The 12,668-nt window shown below is 44.0% G+C and overlaps 2 protein-coding genes across 3 annotated transcripts; both read left to right on the top strand.

Annotated features, from left to right (window-relative positions):
• Positions 1-2,826: 2,826 nt before the first annotated feature.
• On the top strand, positions 2,827-7,437 carry LOC125536812 (uncharacterized). 2 transcript variants are annotated; one of them, XM_048700082.2, is made up of 3 exons: positions 2,827-3,753; positions 5,968-6,500; positions 6,633-7,437. In XM_048700082.2, exons 1-3 carry the CDS (start codon positions 3,066-3,068, stop codon positions 7,356-7,358), a joined length of 1,947 nt encoding a protein of 648 aa, XP_048556039.1. In that variant the 5' UTR covers positions 2,827-3,065; the 3' UTR covers positions 7,359-7,437. The 2 variants fall into 2 exon arrangements, with proteins under 2 accessions (XP_048556039.1, XP_048556038.1); XM_048700081.2 differs by having other exon boundaries at positions 2,835-3,753; positions 6,624-7,437.
• A 3,965-nt stretch (positions 7,438-11,402) lies between these two features.
• Positions 11,403-12,133, top strand: LOC147984593 (uncharacterized). Its single transcript, XM_087541171.1, has 2 exons — positions 11,403-11,979; positions 12,087-12,133. Exons 1-2 carry the CDS (start codon positions 11,418-11,420, stop codon positions 12,131-12,133), a joined length of 609 nt encoding a protein of 202 aa, XP_087397297.1. The 5' UTR covers positions 11,403-11,417.
• Positions 12,134-12,668: the final 535 nt, after the last annotated feature.

The raw sequence follows: 12,668 nt of genomic DNA, 5'->3' as shown, positions 1-12,668 counted from the left end.
GGCTTACACGAGCTACGACATGTACAGGCGGATCGTTGACATAAGGAAGTGCCTCCTTCCCCAAAACGTCCAGGGATCCAGCCAGAAGCAGAGCAATGGCAAGCGTCGTCGCAACAATAAGTAGATGATTAGATACTCGTTTCTCCTAATTTAGTATGCATGTAATTGCTTACTTTGGTGTGTGGAAATGTTATGTGTGTAGTCACTTGTGTAATTGTATGCTTAATTTAGTTTTGCAATGTTGTCTTTTTAAGTATATATGTTGATGTTCTGTAGACAGAGCAAATCACATCGCACGTGGACTAAACAATGAAACCTGTCGGTGATAATTTCATCAATCACTAACAATTGCATACCAGCAATCATTTGCTCACAGCACACACGGCTTGTTAACAAGAATCGTCTGTGTTGTGATCGGTCTTCCCACACGTTTCCGATTACAGACCTGTTTGTCGCGTATCACACACATCTTATTAAGTTAAACCGTTTCTGTTCTCTTGGCTCAATGCAAACAGTTCATCCGAGTGAATTGTATGTCGTATATCGCACACACCTTCATCTGGCTGCCCATTTTTGTTGTTCTGCCTCGTCACAAACAGTTTATCCGAGTAAATTGTATGTCGTATATCACACACGCCTTCATCTAGCTGCTCGTTTCTTTTGTTCTGCCTCATCGCAAACAGTTCATTGAACTGAACCGTATGCCCCGCATCGCACACGCAACTAAAATATGAACCGTGTTTGATGTATCCGCCATCGCAAACGTTTTGCATTTTTTACAGTTATTTTACATCACCGTTTGCCATAATGCATCGCACACAACTTCGTCAAAGGGTCTCTGATCGTAGTGTCGCGCTAGCAGCATCCTGCAGTAGTGTTGATACCTAAAGATCCTAACATGGTGGGGGTGGGAGCGTATAGGCCAATCAACTTAGTGCATACCTTTCCAAGGCTTGTCTCTAAACTACCATTAGTTAGGCTTAGGCCTCGGGTGGTGATTTGTTAGTGCAAACTCATCAAATTTTATTAAGGGGTGAAATCTTCATGAGAACTTCACTCTAGTTGGCAATTTGCACAAGATTCATCAAAGGAAAAGCTAAACATGTGCTTCTCAAACTAGAAATCTCTGGTACATTTGAATTCCTTTCTTTGTTTTCCTCTTTGAGGTTCTCCAGGAAAAATGTTTCTCTGGAAGATTGGGTGAAGTGGATTGCAATTTTGTCTCCTTGGCAAGCACTCTGAGTGGTTGCAGTGGCATTGGGGGAAACAATGTCGTGCAAGTCACTATATTTAGGCAGGGTGATCACATCTCACCACACATCTTTGCCATTGCGATGCATGCATTGATCTCGCTCATGCAAGTTTATATATCTATGCCAACGAGATTATCTTGTTCATTAGGCCATCTCGAATTGACCATGACTTTGCAAGAAAGGTGATGAATATCCTCTGAATGGCCTTTGGTCTGCTGATCAATTATGTAAAATCCTTGGTTATTCTGATCTGCGTAGAAGACTGAGGCAGAGAGTTAGTGGTTGCTACTCTATCGTGTATATTGACTAGTTTTTTCCTATAAATATCTTGTTTTGTAACTTTCTATGGGATGTCTGCCAAGTCTAAATTGCAGCCCGCCTTTGATAAAATTATGAAACTTTTTCCATCATGGCAAAAAGGATGATCTAACTTGGAGGGCATTTGGCCCTACTTAACATTGTGATCTATGCTAAACCCACACACCATATGTTAGTTGTCAAGATGGTTGCCGAATCATGTGATCGATCAGAGGAAATCAGGGATACAAGTGTCTGATTGCTTGGCATAATGGCATGTCCAATGCGGGCGCTTAGGATGGGTGCTAGGATTAGTTTCCCTACCAATTAGCAGTTAATCGGTTGAATCCTGGTGTTGCGCGCGGCGTCGATGCAAGGTGTTGCGTTGAGCGCTTGCTCCTTTTTCTGCCTGCTGGAAGCGCTTGGTTGTTTAATTTCCTCAACAGAATAAGCATCCGCCATTGCATGCGAGGGCGCTTAGGTGCCTTTTCTATTTTACTATATTTAATTTTTTTTGCTGGTAAGCGCCTGTATAAACGGCTAGCATTGTAGATGTCCTAATGTGTTGTTGAGAAACATAGTAGAAAACAAAAAAAAATCCGCGCCTACAAACACCCAAGATCAATATGAAGATGCATAACGGGTTAAGATCACGATCATTACCGTCACCGAGTTGAAGAGGAAGATGAACATATCGGTGTAGATCGTACATCCCGCGAACTGTCCACGAATAGTCCCTCGAACCGAAGACCGAAAGCATGGCCCCTCTACTTGGTTGCAAGCATGCCAGCATTTGCGTCGTTGCGGCGCTTGCGGGGTGGGTCACTGCCGCGGCCGCCGAGCCCCCCTCTCGCCTCAGGTGACTAATCTTGCTAGAAAATGACACCAGAAGTCGCTCGATTTGTCGCCAAAGTGCAAGCAACACGATGAAGGTTAATGGAGGAAAGAGGGATGGGAAGCCGAAATCGTCCCAGAGCCGGCATATATACCGGAATCGCGGACGGTTTACGAGCCTCCCGTAAAGATTTTACAGGTCGGGCCATTTTTACCGAACCTAGTCGGGTCGGATGTTTTGACGTCCTGTAAAACCGTTAGAAAATGCGACCCAACAAGGTTATACAGGATGTGTCACGGAAGGAAGTACATAGCAAAATGACGAGATGCCTACAGCGACTTCGTAAATTACAAGATGATATGCCGGTTCAGTCTTTCGGAGGCGCTCATAGGAATAGGGTGTGCGTGTATGCATTCATATGGATGAGTGTATACACGTGTATATGAGCGTTTATGTCTATAGTGATGTTAAAAAAACGAAAGGAAGAACGCGGTCCAAGAAAAGGGGCATGTGTACACAATTAAACCACCGGGGGACAGATAGGAAAATGGTATCGACTTAGTTTTGCCTCCTCACTGTTTTGAAGCACAGGAAGTCACCGATCGCCACTTCGTCAGTGACATGAATCTTCCGAAGTAAACCACCCACGTTCCCCCCTCGTCCCAACCGACACGCACACGATGTCCTCGCCCCAGGCAGAGACCTCGCCGCCGTCCACCGCGTCCTGCGCAACGCCTCGGCCGCTGGCAACCTCGCCATCCCTGAGGCCCGCACTCCTCCGCGCGGCGCGCAGCGGCGACGAGCGGCGGCTCGTGAAGGAGCTCCTCGCGGACCCGTCCGCGCCCGACCTCGAGACCGCTACCACCGCAGGAGGCAACACGCTCCTGCACGTGGCCGCTTCCGGCGGGCACGCGGCACTCGCGGCGCTCCTCCTCCGCCGCGCCCCTGGCCTCCTCGCCGCGCGCAACGCCGCTCTGGACACGCCGCTCCACTTAGCCGCTCGCGCCGGGGCCCACAAGGTCGCCGCCCTCCTCATCGCTTCCTCCCCCTCTGCCCCGTCCTTGCGTGCCCTCACCCGCGCCACTAACAAGCGCGGCGAGACGGCGCTTCACGACGCGGTGCGGGGCGGGCACGAGGCCGCGGCGCGTGCGCTGGCCGCCGCGGACCCGGGGCTCGCGGGGCTGTGCGGTGGCGCGGGGGAGACGCCGATTTACATGGCGACGGCCGCAGGATCACTTGGGATGGTGCGCGTTCTTATCAAGTCGTATAAGAACGCCGACGCCGACGAAGATGAGGTGCCAACATTGTGTTCGTGCACGGGCCCGGGAAGGCGCACGGCGCTCCACGCCGCTGTCCTCACGAGTAACGGTGAGTGCCTGACGAGACATCGCCTTGTGTATTTTGTTGGTTATTATATTGCCTTATTGGCAACTCTGCAAGATGTGTGCCTGAAGTATTTTCTTCACCTGTAATTGACTGAAAATAATCTTTAGTTGGACTATAGCTCAGTTGAGATTAGAAATTACTTCTAAATCAAGCGGTAGGGTACTCTTTCTTGGTTTCTCTTTAATATAACAATTTGCTTTCAGGTGATTCTGTTTTGAATTTTAGCGTAAGCTAGGTTCTGCTCTGTTTGATTCTGCTTTAAATTTCAGTAGAAAAAAGAAGTTATAGGCTAGGTTCACGCTTGTACTCAACTAAATTCGAACAGTACCAACTAGCAATGTTGGGTTCGGGGTATCTGGTTCGCATGGCGCAAGCTGTCAAGGGTAACATGATTGATTTGGGCTAGTGGGGTATGTGTTGGTAGGCACTTTACTGTTTGTGGCGCTATATGATCTGACTGTAATGATTCCTTCTTTTTTCTTTATTTTTGAGATGGAGACACTCTGGTGACTCTGGCACGCACTAGAGTTTGGGATAGTACTACTGAAATGGGTAGTGCGGCTCATGAGACCAAAAAATTAAATAGTATGTAAAAAGAACCTATATTCCGATTGAAAAGGATATCTAAGTATGGAATGATGGAAATGTATACCAGTATGTGTAAATATAACGGGAATTTTCTTGAAGAAATGTAATTATGGGATCTGCGTGGGTTAAGAACAAGATAGATAGGATCAAAGGATAGGATGGGGTTTTCCCTTTCAGGATCAGGATCAGAAGATAGAGCGGAACTTGGCGGAGAACTTTACAAAACATGTAGTTGTTTGGACTTAATCATTATAGATAAAAGCTTCCGTATTTAAGTCTACTGAAAATTTGATAACTTGTAAACTGCAATTGAAATCAAAAGTTCAGTCTAATATTCGTATTCGCTGTGACTTCTGAACGATTTTCATATTTCATCTACATTTGAGTATGCGAAATAGCCTGCTACCCCTAGGGACAGCCACCCCCTCTAATTTCATTGTGCGAACACTTAATTTAGGTGTATAGTAAGTGTAGTGTTAATCAATCTTAATAGTTGTATGGTAACTATACAGTTTTCCTGCCAAAAATAGAGTTGATAAATCTTCTTGGTTGTATATCCATAGGTAAGATACCAATACCATGGGCTGTTTTTTTTTTAAGTTTGTAGTAGAAGATAGGACATACTCCCTCCGTCCGGAAATACTTGTCGTGGAAATGGATACATATGGATGTATCTAGAACTAAAATACATCTAGATACATCCATTCCTCGGACAAGTATTTCCGGACGGAGGGAGTACATGTAAGCGTACGTAGTCAAGATACCATGTGTATTATTTACCTCAGAACTCTGTTCATTTTTGTAATTGACATCATAAAGTGATTTTTGAATTTTGAAAGTTCGTCATTGTTCCTGATTGGTTCTTGAGTGACATATTTGATCAGTTACTTACTTTTGTTTTGTTTGCATCTTTGCTACTTTACAGAACAATCAATACATTTACACATTGTTTGGTTCACGTTGAATATCCTGTGAATATGTATAGAATGAGGATTTTTTTTTCTTCAAAAGACAACAAGGGTTATATTAATTCCAGCACTAATTTATTGTTAGATTAAAAAAACTATTTTATTGTTTATTCTAAATAGTACTCCCTCCGGTCCTTTTTACTCTGCACATTGGATTTGCCAAAAGTCAAACTTTGCTAAGTTTGACCAAATTTATATTAGAAATTATTAGCATCTATAATATCTAATAAATATAATATGAAAATATATTTCAAGATGAATCTAATGATATTGGTGTTGTTATGTGAATGTCTGTAATTTTTTTATATAAACTTGGTCAAAGTTGGATGAGATTGGAAGGGGAGCCTTGGCGCAGTGGTAAAGCTGCTGCCTTGTGACCATGAGGTCACGGGTTCAAGTCCTGGAAACAGCCTCTTACAGAAATGTAGGGAAAGGCTGCGTACTATAGACCCAAAGTGGTCGGACCCTTCCCCGGACCCTGCGCAAGCGGGAGCTACATGCACCGGGCTGTCCAAAGTTGGATGAGATTGACTTCGGACAAACCTAATATGCAGAGTAAAAAGGACCGGAGGGAGTATCTTCCTAGAATGTTAAATTGGATTTTGTGTAGTTGACATGGTTACTAAGTTTTTAGTAACAGAAATGACACAGGAACTGTTGCAGTGGAATCCGGCACTTGTGAAAGAAGTTGATGATTCAGGAAGCACTCCTCTTCATTATGTTGCATCTGCTGGAAACATTTCTGCATTGAAGCTGTTACTGAGATATGATACTTCTCCAGCATATGTCCCAGATTCAAATGGATTGTTTCCTGTACATGTTGCTGCTAAAATGGGGTATGGTCAACTAATCTATGAACTCTGCAAACACTGCCCAGATTCTGATGAGAAGCTTGATGGTAAAGGAAGGAATTTTTTACATATTGCTGTTGAGTATAAGAAATGGAAAGTTGTTTGGCATTTCTGTGGTACCCCAGAGCTCGAAAGAATGATGAATGTCATGGATTATGAAGGGAATACAGCTCTGCATCTTGCAGTCAAGAATGCAGACCAGATGATAGTAAGCCTTCTGATGGCAAATAAAAGTGTACTGCCAAATATAGTGAACAACAAGGGCCTCACTGCCTTAGATCTTGCGGTACTGGCAACTGACAAAGGGATGAGTTATACACTGGTAATCTTCTTGAGCCTACTAATCTATTCTTCTTGGCACAGTTTAATGTGTATTCTTGTTTGGCTGTAGAACATTTCCAGTTCAGCTGCTTTGTTTTTCTGAAATGTTGATTTGTTCTGATAGAATCCACAGGTCATTATACTTCGCTGCTTAGCATGGACAGGAGCTGTCCTTACTCCACGTCGCCTGGATCATTTCATAGATGAGTTCCACATTGGGAAAGCCTCTGGGAACGAGCTAAAGAAATTCAGCAACATTGCGCAGAATTTAGTAGTTGGCTCCGTCCTTGTCTCAACAGTCACGTTTGCAGCAGTATTCACCCTACCCGGTGGCACCATATCTGACGGCCATCCGCATGCTGGTGCACCAATTTTGTCACATAGATACACCTTCAAGGCATTTGTGATGGCAAACACACTTGCATTTGTGGGCTCCACGTTGTCCACCATCTGGCTCACCTATGCTGGTTCGGATCATGTTCATCCACTGCTTCGTGCACTCTACATGTTCTTCTCTGTAGTTTGCATGGAGCAGGCGACAAGAGGCATGGTTGCAGCATTTGCACTAGGAGCTTATGTTGTCTTGAGCCCAGTTAGTGAGCGGATCGCCATTGTGGTATGCATGTCTACCATCGCTACTCTCTTGCTCCGCAACCCATCTAATTGGCAGCTAGGCTTCCTGTTTATGCCGATCAAAAGGCGATTGGGGTGGAGAGGAGCTTTTAAGGCTCATTTGCCTCAACAAACAAGGAGTCGTCTTACAGTAGGTATTGGCTCCAATTTTGCGTGTTTAATCCTGCGGAGGATGCTTGGTATGCTATTTACATACAGCTTCATCTTTCTATTAGCATTGCTATGAAGTGCAATGGGTGTGCCTTGGTGTAACAACTATCGTTCGTATGTATATATAGAAGTATTCGATGTTGTTTGTAATGTCATCCGTGCTTGTATTTTTTTTATGCCTCGCAGTGACATAGTTCGAACTTTATTCAAGGGTCTCCAATGGTGTGAGGAAAGCAATTCTACCGTGCACAGTGCACGGGACATCAAATGCGTGGTTCAAACCATCCATTTGCTTCGCTTTCAGATCTGTATGTTTGTACTCTTGTGTATCTAATTGTTTAGGGCCTGTTCGGCAGCTTCCCAACTCCTGAAATTCCTGAAATCCAGCTTCCCGTTTCGTATGCCAGCTTTCGAAATGAAAGCTAGCGATCAGAAAACCGTTCGGTGTACCAGCTCCAGTTTTCTCTCGCAACGTATGGGCTGGCAGCCTTTTTCAGTTGATTCTGGCCTATTGGGAGTTGAGGACAGGCCAAACTTGGCCCAAGTTGGAGTTGGCTGGCCCATTAATCTCGTTTCTGGCCTGGTAGGGAGGGAAGGGAGTCGCTCCGGTCTTTTCTTCTGACGAAACGTTTTCTTTCACTTCACGGTGGCAGCTTGCCATAAATAGCTGGAACTCCAACTCTTGCGATTTCTGAAATCGACGAAACACAAGCTCCCAGTTTTTGTACGTGGATGCTGGTTCGATCCGGGAAGCCAGCTTTCTGGCGCCGGGCCGTTCGGGCCAGCTCCGCTCGCGGATACGCGGAAGCTGCAAGCTGGCGAGCTACCGAACAGGCCCTTACTAAATAATTGCTCGTGCGTTGCAACGAGGGCATACATATCTTAGTGATTTAACTTTAACCGCGCTAAACTTATACCTTTAGGAACATGTGCATTGCTACAACTCACAAATCAATATAATATGACTGTATTTCCACTCTTCTCTCTTAGACTGGTCATAGTGAGGAGTAACTTATACTAGTGTCATGCATATGACACTAGTCTAAGTTAGTACTTTCATAGTGCAAAGTAACATAGTAGTAGTGTCATATGTAGCTCCATTTAATGACTTGTAGACTCATCTTGTCTTGGAAAGCGCTATGTTACAGTAACATATTATGTTACCACTTCTCATTAACTACATGTCACATAAGCAAAAATTTCTCAAATATGCTATGTTACTACCTAAGTTACTCCCACTATGACTAGCCTTATTCCCTCTCCTCCCACCCGGCTAATAAGTTTTTTTAATTATCTGTTGTCAATTTTCTTACCAAGATTCTGAATAAAGGAATTTGAAAATGCTCACATCAAAGATAAATCTGGAGAAAACCGATTATTTTAGACTGGCGAAGCAAATTAAAAGATGACATAATACCTTGATAAAAATATTTGCAGATCCACTACCGTGACTACTTGGATAATTGTTCAGAGTACACTACCCCTATGGGGCTTGTTGCTCAGTGGAGCACAATTCAACACTTGTATTGCACTTGAAGCTGACAAATGGATTTTTCATAAAGCATGCACAAGTAGCCAAAGGTGATGATAAATGAAATAAAGAATAACATAGAACAGTTATGATGCCGTGAGTACAACTTCCAAACAATCCTCAAAATTTGAAGTCTGAAATCATGAACTAAAGCCATGGAAAAATATGTAAACTGCACAAAGTAGACAAATTTGTTGGTTTTGGTCTGACGACTTAAACAGGCCAGTTAGATCTATTAGTCTAACAGAAAAAAGGGATAACGATAAGTGAAGGGGTCCACGTACCATTGTATGTGAGCCTCGATCAGAACTAACGCGCCCTGATCGGGGGCGCCCAAAAACCAACTCAGGTTTTGGGTCCTCTGTCGCCAGCGCCATATTAAAAGGATACGGGAGAGAGCTGGCCACCTGCGAGAAAACAATTCACATAAGGTTTACTCTCCTCCCGATATTCTCTCACCCCATCCGATCAGGGGGCGTGCTGCAGCGACGGGAAGACCTAAACCAGCCGCCGCCGCTATTCCTGGGCAGTGTCGGTGGCGTCCTGAAGGAATCAGGACGTCGAGGAGAACCTCTACCTCGACTACATCACCCCTGCATCAAGCCTGCACCAAGCAGGCGATCATGTCCACTGCCATGACATGTAATGATCCCCTAAACCCTTCTCTGTTCATGCTTTTAGGTGATCTAGATGCAATCAGTTCCTGCTAATGGTATCCTAGAGATGCATAATTATTCCAACAATGGTATCATTCGCCAAGTTTGATTGCAATAGGTCCCTATATTATTGATCTGTAGATCAACATCAAGTTTAGATCAAGTCAGGTTTAGGGTTTTATGATCAAGATTAAAAGTTGTAGCCCCATGCTCATGCTATTGTTTGATGTTCATGCCAATTGCCGTCTGAAAATCATTATGTGATACCCTAATTTTGCTTCGGATCATTACTGTTAATGTTAGTTCTTTTTTAGTTAACCCATGTTAAAGATTAAAGCTCATGGTTCTGTCACGGTTGATAAGAATCAATCATGTTTAAGTACTGATCCCCTTTTTTCTTTTGATAAGCAAATTATAAGGCAGAGGTCTAAACAGTATACAAACAGTAGAATCCCCACATCAAGAACCCTAGAAAAAATCCCCAATTTCGTAAGAACCCTAATTCAGCAATTAGGACTGTTTTTCCCCCAAATCAAGCACTGATGTACACGAATTGGAGAAGAAATGAGGAGAATCCTCACCTAATGCGCCGCGTAGCCGCCTCTTCCCTTCGGGGCCCGCACTGCGTCCACCGCAGTGCGAGGGCGGAGACGCCATGACGCCGCCGTCCTCAGGACGACGCGCGGGAAGAACTTGAGCTGCCGCCGTCCTAATGGACGTGCCCCCTGTGTGGCCGACGCTGCACAGGTCGACGTCGCCCTTCATGCCGCGGTGGCCGGCGCCCATCCTCCCTCCTTGATGCGCCATGTATGAGGACGCTAGCAGCCACGCTCGACGAAGGAGCACGCCGGACGTCGTCCACGACATGCTGCTCCGGCGAGCGCAGCCGCCGCGCCGCCATGGCCGGCGTGCCTTTCGGGCCGCCGTCGAACGCCGCTGCGAGAGAATGAGAATCGGGGAGGAGGAGGGGAAATGGTCTAGGGTTTTGACCCAGCTGGCTGTTTTGCTTGTTTGCGGGGCGATCCGAGCCATCGGCTCGATCCGACGACTGAGAGCATCGCGCGGCTCCCTGCTGGGCCGGCGGGCGCTAATGGGCCCTTTTTCGACCGTGGGCTGCGGCCCATGTTGTGACAGTTCAGCGTTTTTTTAATGAGTTTTTGCTGCCGGGCTGGGCTCTTTTACGTGCAGCCATGGGAATTTTGGGCCAAAATCACTATCGCGATTTTCTGTTTTTTTTCCCGTGCGTTTAAGTTAATAGTTATTATGTTTTTGCACCTTTTAAAACAGAAAATGCCTAAAAATATAATGAACACATTATTATTCTAGGTAAAATTGAACCAACGAGATATTTTATTCAAGATTTATTTTGTGTTTTGCATGATGAACTTATTTAAGCATCAAATAATGATATTGTTTTTTTATGTTGATGCTTAAATTAAGAATGAAATTACTCTAATTTTAATTCGGCCAACGTTGTTTTATTATTATGAGTCATCACTTATGATATTTTAATTCCATGTTTTTTCTGCCCAACGGTGTTTTGACATGGAGTTGAAATTAAAATTATTGGCATGTTTGTTCATTTACCAACGTAAATTTATAATCATGCAAGTTTACTTATGAATTTTTTATGATAATTTCAGCTTCCGCTCCATTCCGGTCCGACACGATCGAACCACTTACGGGGAGTAACTTCCCTCGTTGGAAGTCCCAAGTCGAATTATGTTTAGGTTGTAATGAGTTTGACTATGCCTTGAGGGAAGAAAAACCTGTGGCACCTGTGGCAGGTGTTACAGGGTATGCAGAACTAAAGAAAGACTATGATGTTAAGATGGAAAAGTGGAACAAGTCCAACCATATTGCCCTTCTCATCATGAAAGCGACAATATCGCCGGACATTTCTGAAGCACTCCCTAAGAAAGACACTGCTAAATAATTTCTCACTGAAATGGAGGAGCAATTTAAAGGCTCCGACAAAGTGTATGCTCATGAGCTTTTTGCTAAGCTTCTTCAGAAATACACTATTGATGGAAACGTTAGGCAACACATATTGAGGGTGGTAAATGCTTACACCAAACTTAAGGCTTTGGAGTGTTCTTTAAGTGAAGCCCTTCTTGTCATAATTATTCTTGAGTCTCTTCCAGAAGAGTTTGAACAATTTAAGGTCAACTATAACTCTCTAAAGGAAAAATGGCAACTCTCTGAGATGACCGCAAGGATCGTCCAGGAGGAAGAGAGGATCATGAGGCAGAAGAAAGACCATGTTTTTCATGTTGGCTCTAACAAGAGAAAGCATGACGGGCAAGGTTTTCCCAAGCCTCAGAAAAAGCAAGTCAAGAAAGAAGGCACTAAGCCATCCAACCCTAAGGCATTCAAGGGTAAAGAAGCCGACAGTTCTTCTTCTGCTCCTAGCAGCTCCATTGCTGGAGAAAATGCTTGTAACTTCTGCAAAGAGGAGGGACACTATCAAAGGGACTGCCCAGGCTTTCTAAAATGGATGAACAAAAGAGGTATTGATGAAATTACTTTTGTAGATGAATCTCTTTATGTCGATTTTTCTATGAAGTCATGGTGGATTGATTCAGGGGCAACCACTCACGTTGCTAACTCTATGCAGGGATTCGATACGATCCAAACTATAAGAGGAGGAACAAGAAAGCTTAAGGTTGTGAACGGAGTTGAGGCCGATGTTGAAGCTGTGGGATCTCTCACATTGGAGCTACACACTGGCCACACTTTTAGATTGAATAATGTTATTTATGTGCCTACCTTAAGTAGGAATTTGATTTCAGTTTCTCGTTTAGATGATGATATGTATGAGTGCCATTTTGGTAAGAAACAATTTGCTTTGATCAAATGTAATAAGAATGTAGGCATCGATGTTAGATGAGGCCAACTATACATGTTATCTCTTAATAATGATTCGGTTATGCATGTGAGTGATGAAATTAATGTTGATAAGAAATGGAAAAGAGTTAGTAATTCTTCGAAATTGTGGCATTATCGTTTGGGCCACATTTCGAGGGGGAGAATGGAATGCTTAGTTAAAATGAAATACTCCTCCCATTAGACTTCTCAGATGCAGACAAATGTGTCGACTGCATTAAAGGAAAATTCTCAAAAACAATTAAGAAAGGAGCAGTAAGAGCCACAGGGGTTTTAGAATTAATTCACACCGACATATGTGGACCCCTTAATG

Source organism: Triticum urartu, chromosome 2A (assembly GCF_056163025.1).
Source record: "Triticum urartu cultivar PI428250 chromosome 2A, HENAU_Tu73, whole genome shotgun sequence".
NCBI classification, from domain to species: domain Eukaryota; kingdom Viridiplantae; phylum Streptophyta; class Magnoliopsida; order Poales; family Poaceae; genus Triticum; species Triticum urartu.
This window is presented reverse-complemented; position numbering and strand designations above follow the sequence as displayed.

Coding starts and splice junctions, on each gene's coding strand:
- LOC125536812 (XM_048700081.2), top strand. CDS start 3,066: ATGTCCTCGCCCCAGGCAGAGACCTCGCCGCCGTCCACCGCGTCCTGC. Junction 3,754..5,967: donor CGCTGTCCTCACGAGTAACG/GTGAGTGCCTGA, acceptor TTTTAGTAACAG/AAATGACACAGGAACTGTTG. Junction 6,501..6,623: donor AAGGGATGAGTTATACACTG/GTAATCTTCTTG, acceptor TTGTTCTGATAG/AATCCACAGGTCATTATACT.
- LOC147984593 (XM_087541171.1), top strand. CDS start 11,418: ATGGAGGAGCAATTTAAAGGCTCCGACAAAGTGTATGCTCATGAGCTT. Junction 11,980..12,086: donor AAAATGGATGAACAAAAGAG/GTATTGATGAAA, acceptor AACTCTATGCAG/GGATTCGATACGATCCAAAC.